The following is a 15,990-nucleotide window of genomic DNA, read 5'->3' as shown; positions in this document are numbered from 1 at the left end:
ACACACACAGTACATGTCAAGTGCTTTTCAACAGGCATTTCCTCTTTATTGCCGAAGTCAAGCTTTGCATAAACACTATCAAAAACCATAGTGATTTTTACCATACAAGAGCATCATTATGTAGATCAGCAGTGCTGAAGTCCTCAAGGGCCAGTGTAAGTTCTACTGGTTTTAATGCAGTGCCAGATGGAAAGCCTGCAGGAGGCTCATTCTTCAGTGGGAGTGTTGGGCACCAGTACACACACACTGGCCTCTGCCTCCGAACTGGATACAGTACTTGCATAACTTTGCATAATGTTATAAATCTATCAAACTGCATTCTGTCATACATGTGCATATGTTTTCATTTAGGACCCTGATTAAGAATGTATTTGATACGTGCATATTGTGGGATTGCTAAAACAAGACATTCAGGCACCTAAAATCACCTAATGCTTCAGGTAATGTCGCATTCACATTGCAGTCTATAATAGAGCTATTGGGCTACAAAATAGTGTTCTTTGATCCTGGTCTTTACTATACCCACAGGCTGTGAAGGTTTTTCTTCTGGTCCAGCGCTGAGTATGAATTACTGGGGGGAGTGTGTGTGAGCCCCATTAAAGGTGCACTGCACTTCTTAGAATTGCTTTCAATGAGTGACAGATCTATAACTCATATTTCTATGTGAAAGTTACATATTGCAGCTTTAAATGCAACAAAAGTCTAATATCTGGGGGCTCTAAATAATGCTAATTTAACCATTCTATTTATTTAAAGTTCCAGTGCAGACATTTTTATCTCAATTTCAAATTTTGGCGTAACAAGTAAGCACCTTACTGTGATTATTTTCATATAAAATAGTCAAAAAGAAACAAAAATGGCTTCTTGGCAAAGATTCATTTCTCAAGCAAGAATCCCTGCAAGATCCTGCAAATCACCTCTGGCTGACAGTTTTACTAACAGGTATTGTGTCAATTTAAAACTTGCACAAGACAGTTGACAAAATTGTCAATTTATTAATTACTACATTTACCTAGCATTACATAGTTAATCCAGAGATTCTTTGCCTTGATTCAGCAGGTTCATTGCATTTGTAGTTATTTCTGATAGACACATCAGCTAATTAGTATTTTATTTTTGTGGGGTAAATACAGGAAAATATTTTGATAAAAGTCACCTTGTCCTAGAGAGATTTACAGTTATCAAAATGTCACTCCTGGGTAAGCCTTTACACAAAGCACAGCCCTTATTTTAAGTGTTTCTAAAATCCACAATGGGAAAAATGGAAAAACGATTGGAACCATTTCCTTGATTGACTGCTAGGTTTCATGGATATTACGACTACGGTAATTACTCTACAGGTAGGTTGACCCAACGTTTTTTCTGCTTGCGCACACACACCAATCAGAACCATGGCCAGCCACATATTTAGCTTATGTTGATTGGACTAAATTGTTTTTGGTTGTCACTGTATTAGACTAAGCAGAGGTGATTTAATGATGTTGAAATGGTGCTGGAATAGTGGAGGCAGCTCGTTTTCTTTGCAACTTGCAATAACTCTCCATGGTTGTATCACGGTCGCAAGGCATATGAACTAGCAGGTTATCGATTTTTTTTTCTGGCTTCCGCAAGTGATTTTTACCCATGATGCACGTGTAACGGATGTGAAACGGCCTAAAGTTATACTGTTACACACGCTACTGCTAATCACGTCCTTGGTTGAAGCAGGTGTTAGGACTGGGCAAGAAAAAGGCCTGCACACCCTGTGGGTGCCATGGAACAGAATAATAACACTGCTAGAACATAATAAACATTTCATTTCTGTAGTATTACAAAGTTATCCATTACAATTCAATAGGTAATACAAATCTATTACTTTCATATACAAAATGCAATGGCAACTCCTTTATACCTGTAAAACTAGGCTATTTAGGCTAGTGGGCTGATGGTGCTGTATTGCTTCATGCGTAGTGAGAGCCGCCGCCTTCTCACCGACGGCCGCGGGGTCGCGTGCTCTTGCAGTTTAAACCTGGCGATGCCTCCCTTCTCATCCAGTTTCTTGGCACTGCAGCTGGGTGTCGCTACTCTAACTGTGTTACCGAATTTAGAATAGTCCACCGCATACATGCCCTCCTCCTCGGATATAGTGGGCACAAAGCGCTGCCCCCACAGTATCTCCTCAGACAGGTAGGATGTGCGGGCCTGGGTTGTTATCCCCGTGGTCTCCACCACCCCCTCCAGCACCACTACCACCTCGATATCATTATTTTGTAAATCCAATGGCGATAGCTCGTAGAGCGGGCTGTCTTTGTCAATAACGTGGCATATGATGAGAGGGACCACCAGGAAAATACCGTTGGTCCCCACGGGGTTGTCCATGTGAATGTCTATCTGGTCCAGGGGGACCACCTCGCCCTCCGAAGTGGTGGTGCGCCTTACCACCTGCATCCGCACGGTGGCACTGATGATCATGCTCTTCCGCAGGTCCCCTAAACGGATCATAAAGCACAGTTTGTTATTTCGGATGGAGATGACGGCGTGCTTGCTGAAGATCAGCGTTTCGGCGCGCCGGTTGGCCTGGGCCGTCTTCATAAAGATACACCCCAGCATTATGGCGTTAATCAGCAAGCCCACGATGTTCTGAATGATAAGGACCACTATGGCAGACAAGCATTCCTCTGTGACCATGCGCCCCCCGAACCCGATGGTCACCTGTACCTCTATGGAGAAAAGGAACGCAGATGAGAAGGAGTGGATGTCCGTCACGCACGGGACAAAGTCGTCACCCTTTTGATCCAGGTCGCCGTGCGCAAAGGCAATGAGCCACCAAACCATTGCAAACAGCAGCCAGCTGCACAGAAATGACATAGTGAAAATTATAAGCGTGTGAAGCCATTTTAGATCCACTAAAGTGGTGAAAACATCCTGTAGGAACCGTCCCTGTTCGCGAATGTTCGTGTGGGCCACATTACAGGTTCCGTTTTTGGCGACGAAACGAGCCTTCCGCGCTTTTGACGCCTTGAATTTAGGCTGCTGGACATCCTCAGCCAAGCGGGTAAGCAAGTAGTCGTCCGGGATCAGTCCTTTTCGGGAAAGCATAATGCTCCCATAGCCTACTCGTCACCCCCTAACCACTTGCTTTGGATTACGAAGATTGGCTACGTCTTCTCTTGATGAAATATATTGGTTAAGGAATTCCTTTTCTCAACTGTGTCTTCTAGTCGAAGGTCAACCGCCGGTGACAGTACTCTTCCGAATGACAGCAGCTGTCTGGAGAGAGTGTTATGCTGTCATCTACTCTCTAAAAGTATGTGTGCTCCTCACATCGGTTAGGCAGGGACACCACCATAGCCGCCCAGGTCTCATGAGAAGATTCAGCTGCCGCTGTCAGTCACGAACTGCAACTCGATATTTCCATCGCAGTTGACGCACCGGTCTGGCGCGCTTTCCACACGATGAAAACAGAATTCGCTCATGTATAGGCCAACCTTTAACGAGGTAGATATATCGTAACAGGAGTGGTGTAATCGTCTACTAACCCGAGTGTTTTACCCAGAGGTGATACAACTACCCCGGCCCCATTGTTCTGATGAGGGAGCATAGAGATACATAGAGGACTCCATTTCCCAAAAGCCCATTTTAGAGGACTTTCGCCATTTTTAAGTAGTCAACTGGGTGGGACTTCCTATTGGTTAAGGAAGGATCACATAATTCCATCCAGGTCACCAGGAGGGTTCAGCCAATGAAGTATAACTGCAGTGGCAATAAATCGCCAACTGTGGCTTTATACCAGTTCAAACAACACACTCAGTGGCAGTATGCACCCTTCCAGTTTGTTTACCAACTCATAGAAGTAGTAGAAGAAGATAATTGATCACTTCAAAATGGAGATTGCCTCAATGGCACTGCCCATGCTCTCACAGATGTTATAATAGAACAGATACAATGATGTGTCATCTAACTATCTCTATGGGAGACAGGCAGGTTAGATGAAGCTCAGTGCTGCTAAATTAGCAACAAGATCTCACAGAATCTCTTCAGTATTTCAATGGTTCAGTTTAGCCATTCAATCCGACTGTTTAAGGTAAGGGTTAAGGTTTGGGATAGGGTTAAAACAGAACAACTTGACGGTTAAATTTAGGCATGAATTTTGACTGGTTAGGTAAGGGTTAAGGTTAGTGACAGAAAAAATAAAAACAAGTCCCTAGCACTGGAATTAAAGGTGCAATCTTGGGAGCCAGAGCTGGTGGTTTAAGCCATGGATCAGATGCTGCTGGAAGTGGTGTTGGAGGGCCAGAAGGGGGATCTATTCCTAAGATCATATCCCAAGGCCCCAGGGTAGTGATGGGGACATCACCCTGTGTAGGATGCTGTCTTTCAGATGGAATGTTAAACAGGTGTTCTTACTCTCTGTGGTTACTAAAGATCCCATGGCAATTATCATAAGAGTAGGGGTGTTAACCCTGGTGTCCTAGCTAAATTCCCAACCTGACCCCATTTCCATCATGGCCACCTAATCATCCCCCTCATTTCTAATAGGTATATATCCCTCCTCACCTCTCCACCTGATAGCTGATGTGTGGTGAGCATTCTGCCTCAAGACATTGGGTGCTACACATTGGTGGCAGATGAGATGAGCTTCCCCCTTAAAGCGCTTTGGGTGACTAGAAAAAGCATTGTATAAGCCCAATCAATTATTGACAATTATGTTACTAGATGGTAATAGAGGCTCACATTGCCCCTAGTGGCCGGTACTGAAGACATCTCCCGACGTCCTGTGGACCATTTGGTGTGACCTGTCTGAAACCAGAGCTTGAGCAGGGAAGGCATTAGGCAGAAGAAACTGTTCCCCTTTCAGCTGTACTTGATCAGTAGCCTAATATGAAACATCATCTGAAAGTCTGGGCTATGCTGATGGCATTTCCCTCTAGGGATCAATGAACTACATTTAGTTAATCAATGTTTCAACTCAAATGATTGAATTAGAACCTTTTCACATATGGAAGGTTATTTATTCATTCTCAATTATAGACAATCTTCCCAAACACTAAAGGAAAATAATTAGACAACACACAATCAAACTATCTCAGGGTCTATCTCAGACAATAGACCTGAACATAATACAAATACATGGGACTTATATAGCGATTTTTCAATGACCCTAGGTGCTTTACAATAGTAGATACTAAACAAAAAACAGAGATTAAAACAAAACAAGAAACAGGGGCTAAAGAAGGGAAAAGAGTGTGATGTCTCAGTGATGTCTCAGTGATGTCTTGGGCAGGTGTTGTGTTTCTGACACCCATTAACTATTTAAACAATTATGTAGCAGTCTTATGGCTTGGGGGTAGAAACTGGGTTGTAAACAACAGGTGTAGACTAACAGTGAAATGGATACTTAAGGGCCCTTCCCAACAATGCAGAGAGGAAAAAAAAATAGAGAAATAATAAAGTAAAACACGTAATAATACAAGTAACTTTGCTATATACAAGGGGTACCAGTATCGAGTCGATGTGCAGGGTTACGAGGTAATAACTTGGCTATATACAAGGGGTACCAGTATCGAGTCGATGTGCAGGGTTACGAGGTAATAACTTGGCTATATACAAGGGGTACTAGTATCGAGTCGATGTGCAGGGTTACGAGGTAATAACTTGGCTATATACAAGGGGTACTAGTATCGAGTCGATGTGCAGGGTTACGAGGTAATAACTTGGCTATATACAAGGGGTACCAGTATCGAGTCGATGTGCAGGGTTACGAGGTAATAACTTGGCTATATACAAGGGTACCAGTATCGAGTCGATGTGCAGGGTTACGAGGTAATAACTTGGCTATATACAAGGGGTACCAGTATCGAGTCGATGTGCAGGGTTACGAGGTAATAACTTGGCTATATACAAGGGGTACTAGTATCGAGTCGATGTGCAGGGTTACGAGGTAATAACTTGGCTATATACAAGGGCTACTAGTATCGAGTCGATGTGCAGGGTTACGAGGTAATGTCACGTTCTGACCTTTATTTCCTTTGTTTTGTATTTATTTAGTATGGTCAGGGCGTGAGTCGGGGTGGGCAGTCTATGTTTGTTTTTCTATGATTTGGGGATTTCTATGTTTCGGCCTAGTATGGTTCTCAATCAGAGGCAGGTGTCATTAGTTGTCTCTGATTGAGAATCATACTTAGGTAGCCTGGGTTTCACTGTTTGTTTGTGGGTGATTGTCTATGTTAGTTGCTTGTGTCAGCTCAGTTCTTATGACAGCGTCACAGTCGTTTATTGTTTTTGTACAGTTTACTTTGTGTTTTTTATCATCTATTAAATGATGCATTCACACCACGCTGCGCTTTGGTCCGCTTCTTCCGACGACCGTGACAGGTAATTGAGCTAGATATGTACATGTAACTAGGAATAACGTGACAAAATAATAAAGGAACAGCAGCGTATGATAAACTAACAGCAGCGTATGTGATGGATCAAAAAAGTTTGTGCAAAAAGTGTCAATGCACATAGTCAGCGTAGCTACTTGGTTAACTATTTAAACAATGTTTTAGTTATGGCTTGGGGGTAGAAGCTGTTCAGGGTCATGTTGGTTGTAGAATTGGTGCATCGGTACTGCTTGCCGTGCGGTAGCAGAGAGAACAGTCTATGACTTGGGTGGCTGGAGTCTGACAATTTTTTAGGGCCATCTTCTGACACCGCCTGGTGTAGAGGTCCTGGATGGCAGGGAGTTTGGCCCCAGTGATGTACTGGGTCCTATGCACTACCCTCTGTAGCACCTTGGGGTCGGATGCCAAACAGTTGCAGTATCAAGCTGTGATGCAGCCAGTCAAGATGCTCTCAATGGTGAAGCTGTAGAACTTTTTGAGGATCTGAGGGACCATGCCAAATCTTTTCAGCCTCCTGAGGGGGAAGAGATGTTGTCGTGGCCTCTTCACGACTGTGTTGGTGTTTGTGGACCATTGTCCAGCAACCCTGGAGAAGGCCCATTACACACACATGGAATCTGAATCCCTCTCATGCTGTTTTTCAAGGCTATGATTCAGGTCCTAAATCTTTGTTTCTGACATCCCTTGTGTAACTTTCTCAGTCACGATACACAAAACCCATGCTGAACTGGGTTCACATTTCCAGAATGTCCATGGGTGCTGGGGCCCCCATAACAAACCAGGGGACTCCATAAATGTTAATATTAACCTTGGCATTCCCATAAACACGTCCAATATAAACCTCGCTTGCAGCAGTCACTTTCACATTGCAGGCACTGGCACTGTGATACCCTGGTGTCACATGTTTCACAGCTCTTAACCTCAAGTCCAACGCTTATATGAACCCCAACCCTAATCTCACCCTAAACTCCAAAAAGACACACTGTTCCTGGGACTTTTGTCTGTCTGGGAGCTGCTTCAGCTAAATAGTATTGACTATTTCTAGATCACAGCCCAGAGTCAGTTGAAGTGTCATTCTAACCCAGCCTTCCACAGCTTACTTGCTTGGCTTTGTACATTGTGAGGTCACACAAAACTACCTTCCTGTCAATAAACTGTAGGCAAAACTGCTGTGCAATGATTGTTTTTTATTAACGTAGAATTAACATTTTATGTACAAAAATAGAATAATATACAGCCCAAGGTACAAGTAAAGAGTTTCATTCTAAATTGCTATATATCAATTTTCAGAAATGTTGATAAATTAGCTTTTCTTGATTAAAGAACTTCTGAAAGAGATAGTGAAAAAACTCACCAATCTAATCATGTCATGGGGTTTTTCAGTGACAGGCATGTATTTGTTTAAAATCTATCACTTGATGGTTTCATTTCAGAGAGACAAATAATCATGTATTTTTTTAGCCAAATTCCTTATACACAGTGGGGCAAAAAAGTATTTAGTCAGCCACCAATTGTGCAAGTTCTCCCACTTAAAAAGATGAGGCCTGTAATTTTCATCATAGGTACACTTCAACTATGACAGACAAAATCCGGAAAAAAAATCTCCAGAAAATCACATTGTAGGATTTTTAATGAATTTATTTGCAAATTATTGTGGAAAATAAGTATTTGATCACCTACAAACAAGCAAGATTTCTGGCTCTCGCAGACCTGTAACTTCTTCTTTAAGAGGCTCCTCTGTCCTCCATTCGTTACCTGTATTAATGGGACCTGTTTGAACTTGTTATCAGTATAAAATACACCTGTCCACAACCTCAAACAGTCACACTCCAAACTCCACTATGGCCAAGACCAAAGAGCTGTCAAAGGACACCAGAAACAAAATTGTAGACCTGCACCAGGCTGGGAAGACTGAATCTGAAATAGGTAAGCAGCTTGGTTTGAAGAAATCAACTGTGGGAGCAATTATTAGGAAATGGAAGACATACAAGACCACTGATAATCTCCTTCGATCTGGGGCTCCACACAAGATCTCACCCCGTGGGGTCAAAATGATCACAAGAACGGTGAGCAAAAATCCCAGAACCACACGGGGGGACCTAGTGAATGACCTGCAGAGAGCTGGGACCAAAGTAACAAAAGCCTACCATCAGCAAGGGCATTGAAGATGAAACATGGCTGGGTCTTTCAGCATGACAATGATCCCTAACACACCGCCCGGGCAACGAAGGAGTGGCTTCATAAGAAGCATTTCAAGGTCCTGGAGTGGCCTAGCCAGTCTCCAGATCTCAACCCCATAGAAAATCTTTGGAGGGAGTTGAAAGTCCGTGTTGCCCAGCAACAGCCCCAAAACATCACTGCTCTAGAGGAGATCTGCATGGAGGAATGGGCCAAAATACCAGCAACAGTGTGTGGAAACCTTGTGAAGACTTACAGAAAACATTTGACCTCTGTCATTGCCAACAAAGGGTATATAAAAAAGTATTGAGATAAACCAAATACTTATTTTCCACCATAATTTGCAAATAAATCCATTAAAAATCCTACAATGTGATTTTCTCATTTTGTCTGTCATAGTTGAAGTGTACCTATGATGAAAATTACAGGCCTCTCTCATCTTTTTAAGTGGGAGAACTTGCACAATTGGTGGCTGACTAAATACTTTTTTGCCCCACTGTATATATATATATCCGCCTACACAGCCAAATGTAAGAAATGTACAAATTATAAATGTGACATAAATATTTTAAAAAATGTAGAAAATAAGTCAATACAGTAATATAAGATCTGTATGTAAAATATTTACAGAGTGACTTACAGTAAGTGCATTCATCTTAAGATATCTAGGTGAGACCACCACATATCACAGTCAAATATACAGGATACCAACATTACATTCCAACTAAACAATGAATATATAGCATTTAGAAAAAAAAACATTTTCTTACACATCTAAAATCTATGAATAAAAAATCTAAGAATAGTAATATTTTACACACACATGAATATACACATACGCAAACATTTCTGATGAAAAAGCACAAATGTTAAAAATTGGTGGATATAGCGTTTTGGAAATAAGCTCTTCAAATGCACTTTGAATTTCCTCCCTCTTCCTCATCGGTCACTTGTCCGCCTTGACGAATGCTGCAAAGACGCTGTCCTCTTTCTCCAGCAGTGCCTGGGGTCTGTCGTATTCTAGAATGATCCCTCTCTTCATCACTATCACCAGGTCTGCATTCAGGATGGTGTGGACACGATGCTAAGTACAGAAAGAAAGAAACATTAGGTTAGAGAGAAATAAACATTTTTAACAACTTTAGTCATTTGACATTCGGGGTTAAATAGATTACAAATATACTGTACATCCTATGCACAGGACGACCACCATAGACCTACTACAGATACATTTCAGTGATCTTTCAGGGATCTACCCTACTTAGCTACCATCCTTTTATTAAATTTAACTGGGCAAGTAAATTAAGAACAAATTCTTATAAACAATGACGGCCAAACCCGGACGACGCTGGGCCAATTGTGTGCCGCCCAATCACGGCCAGTTGTGATACAGTCTGAAATCGAACCAGGGTGTCTATAGTGACACCTCAAGCACTGAGATGCAGTGCCTTAGACCGCTGCGCCACTCGGGAGCCCCAATGAGTAAGCTGTCTCCTAGGGTCCTCTCTCCATCTCACTTCCCCATGGGAAACCACCATGGCAGCCTGGTAGTCACTTTTGACTCTTGTTATTCTAATTTCTAAGTGCATAAAAAGCATGTTTGCTCCCACAGAATGTAGTCCAATAGAAAATCCCAAACCAGCAGGACGGTGGCCCTCCAGGACTAGAGTTGGGCCCTCCTGCACTACCAGTTCAGATTCTAGTTCTATTTCTATGATACAACCTTGCCACCATTTGCATTAAGGTCATAGCAGAAGAGCTACTGACGCTCACCTATATCACAGTAGTCACCTGACGTCAGTACATGTCAGGATGTATAGGCTTTCATATCGGTGAGACAGGACTGGGGACCTTCCAACAGAGATACTTACTGCTATGGTAACCACTGTTCTGTCAGCGAAGGCAGTCATCACCACCTTCTGCAGGATGCTCTCCTGTAGGCACAATACAGTCACAAGACAAAGGCAGAAGATGAGGATGAACCTATAGTAACATGATGTTTTTATACAGTGGCTTGCGAAAGTATTTCCTATTTTGTTGCCTTACAACCTGAAAGTAAAATACATTTTGGGGGGGTTTGTATCATTTGATTTACACAACATTCCTACCACTTTGAAAATGCAAAATATTTTTTATTGTGAAACAAACAAGAAATAAGACAAAAAAACTGAAAACTTGAGCGTGCATATCTATTCACCCCCCAAAGTCAATACTTTGTAGACCCACCTTTTGCAGCAATTACTGCTGTAAGTCTCTGGGATTTTTGCCCATTCCTCAAGTCAAAACTGCTCCAACTCCTTCAAGTTGGATGGGTTCCGCTGGTGTAAAGCAATCTTTAAGTCATACCACAGATTCTCAATTGGTTTGAGGTCTGGGCTTTGACTAGGCTATTCCAAGACATTTAAATGTTCCCCTTAAACTACTTGAGTGTTTCTTTAGCAGTACGCTTAGGGTCATTGTCCTGCTGGAAGGTGAAACTCCGTCCCAGTCTCAAATCTCTGGAAGACTGAAACAGGTTTCCCTCAAGAATTTCCCTGTATTTAGCACCATCCATCATTCCTTCAATTTTGACCAGTTTCCCAGTCCCTGCCGATGACAAATATCCCCACAGCATGATGCTGCCTTCACCATGCTTCATTGTGGGGATGGATTCTCGGGGTGATGAGAGGTGTTGGGTTTGCGCCAGACATAATGTTTTCCTTGATGGCCAAAAAGCTACATTTTTGTCTCATCTGATCAGAATACCTTCTTCCATATGTTTGGGGAGTCTCCCACATGCCTTTTGGCAAACACCAAACATGTTTGCTTATTTTTTTCTTCACGCAATGGCTTTTTTTCTGGCCACTCTTTCATAAAGATACTCCAATCTCCGCTGTGGAGCTTTGCAGCACCTTCAGGGTTATCTTTGGTCTCTTTGTTGCCTCTCTGATTAATGCCCTCCTTGCCTGGTCTGTGAGTTTTGGTGGGTGGCCATCTCTTGGCAGGTTTGTTTTGGTGTCATATTCTTTCCATTTAAAAATAATTGATTTAATGGTGCTCCGTGGGATGTTCAAAGTTTCAGATATTTTTTTATAACCCAACCTTGATCTGTACTTCTCCACAACTTTGTCCCTGACCTGTTGGGAGAGCTCCTTGGCCTTCATGGTGCCGCTTGCTTGGTGGTGCCCCTTTCTTAGTGGTGTTGCAGACTCTGGGGCCTTTCAGAACAGGTGTATGTATACTGAGATCATGTGACAGATCATGTGACACTTAGATTGCACACAAGTGGACTTTAACTAATTATGTGACTTCTGAAGATCATTGGTTGTACCAGATCTTATTTAGGGGATTCATAGCAAAGGGGGTGAATATATATGCACGCACCACTTTTCAGTTGTATTTTTTTATTTTATTTTTGGAAACAAGTTATTTTTTAAATTTCACTTGACCAATTTGGACTATTTTGTCTGTGTCTATTAATTGCAATCCAAATAAAAATCCATTTAATTACAGGTTGTAATGCAACAAAATAGGAAAAACGGCAAGGGGGATGAATACCTTTTCAAGGCACTGTATCCTTGAGTACACTGCACTTTAAAAAAGTCAAATAGTCAAATAGTTTGTGCCTTCACTATGGGGGGAATCTTGACCCAAATTAGGCACGTGTGAATGAAACGTAATTCACTTTTTATGCACTTTTCTCTTTAAATGTATTCTGACCTTGAACTTTAGCATTTGAATAGCATGCTATTTACCCGCTATTCATTTGGGGTGGAGATCAAAGAAATAGAGGTGTGTCTACAGACAAGCCGTATTCTGATCTTGACTTAATTCCCTCATAATTCACCTTCACGCACAATGAAACAATGAATAAGATCGAGCAACCTGTCGGTTCCAAGTGGAACAGCATCTACTTTCTTTGTTCCGATATAAATAACACCATTCTCCATGCACTGTAATTTACAACTTCATAAGAGCTATTGATAAGAGCTAGGTAAATGAGTTATCCGTTTGGATAAGGGGATTGGAAAAATAAAAGACAATTGTCTTTGATCTACATTATTTTACCTTATAATCGCTGGAGACAAATGTGAAACCAGTCATATGGCAGCACACTGAAGCATATCAACATATCACCTTTTCCACAGTGACGTTTATGAAATGCTGGTCTTATGACTTGCAGAGATTAAATGTGGAGACCCAAGCTATTGGCTTCTGTAGCCATGCACAAATGACAGTATAGTGCCAAACCTACCGAGTTGATTTACGATTCATAGAATGTTTTAATTATATGCCGAGACTTTTCACAAAATATATTTTTATGTTGCAATTTGTATCTTGTTAAATATTAGCAACTATCGGTAGTCACCCTCAGTTATACCCACAAACATTTATAACTGTCACGTTAGCTTTAGTTTCCTTTCATTTTGCATCATTCCATTCCATTGTTAGTTTACCTTTCTTGCCTCCGTCACGTTGGTGGGGTTGTTCCTGAGGATGGCTAGCATGGCTAGCATGGTTCCTGGGGATGGCTAGGATGGCTAGCAATAGTGGATCATATTAGGCTAACGTATTACAAGTTGTACAATAATTTGGGACATGTAGCCTATTGGAATCATTATGGAACGCAGACCACACGTGCATGGCTCACAATGACTGGACCGTTGTCATCACAGTTCCTTGATTAGAGGATTATTAGGGTAGATTTAAAGGGCTACTACATAGACTTCTGTTCAACCCCAATTGTAAAATGTTCTCACCTCCCAATATTTCATGGGGTGGAAGGGTAGCCTAGGGGTTAGCGCGTTGGACTAGTAACCGGAAGGTTGCAAGTTCAAATGTCTTTCTGCCCCTGAACAGGCAGTTAACCCACTGTTCCTAGGCTGTCATTGAAAATAAGAATTTGTTCTTAACTGACTTGCCCAGTTAAATATTAAATAAAGGTTAAAAAAATATATATATAAAAATGGCTAAAACAAATTGAATAAATATACAATATATGACCATAACCATTTAAAATGTCTATTTCAACGACCTAAAATGTATTAAGCGCACGCAAGAGAACCATGCCTGCAAAGGCCACTATGCATCTTCATTAGGTATGTCTGAATACCATCTACAGAGAAATGTGTAGGACAGACAAACACAGGATAACATACACACATACACATGGATTTAGTACTGTAGATATGTGGTAGTGGTGGAGTAGGGGCCTGAGGACAAACAGTTGTGAAATCTGTGAATGTATTGTAATATTTTTAAAATGGTATAAACTGCCTTCATTTTGCTGTACCCCAGGAAGAGCAGTTTCTGCCTTGGCAGCAGCTAATGGGGATCCATAATAAATACAAATGTTGGAAGTCTGAATCGTGCCCATTTGATTGAAACACGTTTTATATTGCCATATGTGTGTTTAAAACGCAATAATACCAAAGAATCACAAGATAATTGGAATATTCAAAGATCGAAACTCACTACCAATCCACGGATTCTCTAGTTACCAGAATTTCCCCACACATCAACCTTTATGTCAAACCAAAGCATCACTTCTCCTGACTCCTGAATTCTGTCCAATCACTCGGCAGACCTGTAGTACGCTGTTTAAGATATGCTCCATTTACTCAGAGTTACTCCTGTGTTCCTGGGAGGCAGTGCAGTCCCTTGTTGTGACAGGTCCTTAAAGTGTGACTGTGTGTGAATGTGTGAGTGTGTCTGAGTGTGTGTGTATGTGTGCACGTGCATGTGTGTGTGTGTCTGAGTGTGTGTGTATGTGTGTGTGTATGTGTGCACGTGCATGTGTGTGTGCAGGGGTGAAATTAACCTATTTAGCAAGCACCCATTAATTCACTCCCGCTCCCACTGTTGCCCTAGGCCTCTCTTCTCCTCCTTCCCCCTTTCAATATACTTCTATTGTCCCCATCTATAGAATAATGACATTATCCTCTTTTAAATCCTACACCCCCCCTCTCCTCCTTTTAGCCATCATCCTACACCTCCCCCTCTCCTCCTTTTAACCATCATCCTACACCTTCACACACATTTCTGCCTCACCGTGGCCATGTCTATAGAGGCTGTGGCTTCATCCATGATGAGGATGCTAGACTTCCTGACGAAGGCTCTGGCCAGACAGAAGAGCTGTCTCTGGCCCTGGCTGAAGTTCTCCCCTCCCTCCGTCACCATGGCGTCTGAAACACAACAAACACAACACAACAAATATTATAAAACACATTGTTTTATAATACCGGACTGACGCTGCTGTACTACACCTTACCTATCATTAGCCTGAGATTTCTATTACAATGACGTTACATCACATAAATGTTGTTAAACTTGTGCTTGACCCCATGAATATGGATTTGTCAACTCAGTCAAGTGAATTGACCTCCTTTTAACTGGCTGATCATTGATCAACATCTAATCCAACATTTAGCTGGAATGAATACCAGCAGAAACTGTAGGCCTGAGTAATACATCTCTCTGTCACTGTCCAGTGTGTATAGCCACCACTCAAAAGCACACGCATACACTTTTTCTCAGTCATAACTGGAGTACATCGTGTGAGAATTTCCTGCAGCCATTATTCCGCTAGAACACACACAGACAGAGAGAGAGAGAGAGAGAGATAAAATCATACAGCCACGATACGGAGTCTACTCTCAAGGCTAGAGCTAACTGTCCTAACACAGAGTCTACTCAAGGCTAGAGCTAACTGTCCTAACACAGAGTCTACTCAAGGCTAGAGCTAACTGTCCTAACACAGAGTCTACTCTAAAGGCTAGAGCTAACTGTCCTAACACAGAGTCTACTCTCAAGGCTAGAGCTAACTGTCCTAACACACAGTCTACTCTCAAGGCTAGAACTAACTGTCCCAACACACAGTCTACTCTCAAGGCTAGAGCTAACTGTCCTAACACAGAGTCTACTCTCAAGGCTAGAGCTAACTGTCCTAACACAGAGTCTACTCTAAAGGCTAGAGCTAACTGTCCTAACACAGAGTCTACTCTAAAGGCTAGAGCTAACTGTCCTAACACAGAGTCTACTCTCAAGGCTAGAACTAACTGTCCTAACACAGAGTCTACTCTAAAGGCTAGAGCTAACTGTCCTAACACAGAGTCTACTCTAAAGGCTAGAACTAACTGTCCTAACACAGAGTCTAGTCTCTCTCAAAGGCTAGAGCTAACTGTCCTAACACAGAGTCTACTCTCAAGGCTAGAGCTAACTGTCCTAACACAGAGTCTACTCCTAACACAGAGCTCTAACTGTCCTAACACACAGTCTACTCCTCAAGGCTAGAGCTAACTGTCCTAACACAGAGTCTACTCAAGGCTAGAGCTAACTGTCCTAACACAGAGTCTACTCTCAAGGCTAGAGCAGTAAATTAGTAAAGACCGATAAGAGTTCCAAACCTCTTGGCCAATAACAGCTTGTTTTCAAACTGTCCTAACAGATTCTACTCTAAAGGCTAGAG

General features: G+C 42.1%; 2 protein-coding genes across 3 annotated transcripts in view; both read right to left on the bottom strand.

Annotated features, from left to right (window-relative positions):
* Positions 1-21: 21 nt before the first annotated feature.
* Positions 22-3,750, bottom strand: LOC112216707 (ATP-sensitive inward rectifier potassium channel 11). The gene has a single exon (XM_024376763.2). The coding sequence runs from the start codon at positions 3,076-3,078 to the stop codon at positions 1,909-1,911; it is 1,170 nt and encodes a 389-aa protein (XP_024232531.1). The 5' UTR covers positions 3,079-3,750; the 3' UTR covers positions 22-1,908.
* Positions 3,751-9,019: 5,269 nt separating this feature from the next.
* LOC112259407 (ATP-binding cassette sub-family C member 8-like) overlaps positions 9,020-15,990 on the bottom strand; it is a 134,996-nt gene continuing 128,025 nt past the window's right edge. For both annotated transcript variants that reach the window (XM_042331139.1, XM_042331181.1), the window contains exons 37-39: positions 14,574-14,707; positions 10,415-10,477; positions 9,020-9,627 (exon numbers count right to left, since the gene is read on the bottom strand). In XM_042331139.1, coding sequence (XP_042187073.1) covers positions 9,490-9,627; positions 10,415-10,477; positions 14,574-14,707 — 335 coding nt within the window. In that variant the 3' untranslated portion in view covers positions 9,020-9,489. The remainder of the gene's footprint in view (positions 9,628-10,414; positions 10,478-14,573; positions 14,708-15,990) is intronic.

Source organism: Oncorhynchus tshawytscha, linkage group LG01, assembly GCF_018296145.1.
Source record: "Oncorhynchus tshawytscha isolate Ot180627B linkage group LG01, Otsh_v2.0, whole genome shotgun sequence".
NCBI classification, from domain to species: domain Eukaryota; kingdom Metazoa; phylum Chordata; class Actinopteri; order Salmoniformes; family Salmonidae; genus Oncorhynchus; species Oncorhynchus tshawytscha.
This window is presented reverse-complemented; position numbering and strand designations above follow the sequence as displayed.

Excerpts from the sequence above, each read along its gene's own strand:
- LOC112216707 (XM_024376763.2), bottom strand. The coding sequence starts at position 3,078 with ATGCTTTCCCGAAAAGGACTGATCCCGGACGACTACTTGCTTACCCGC.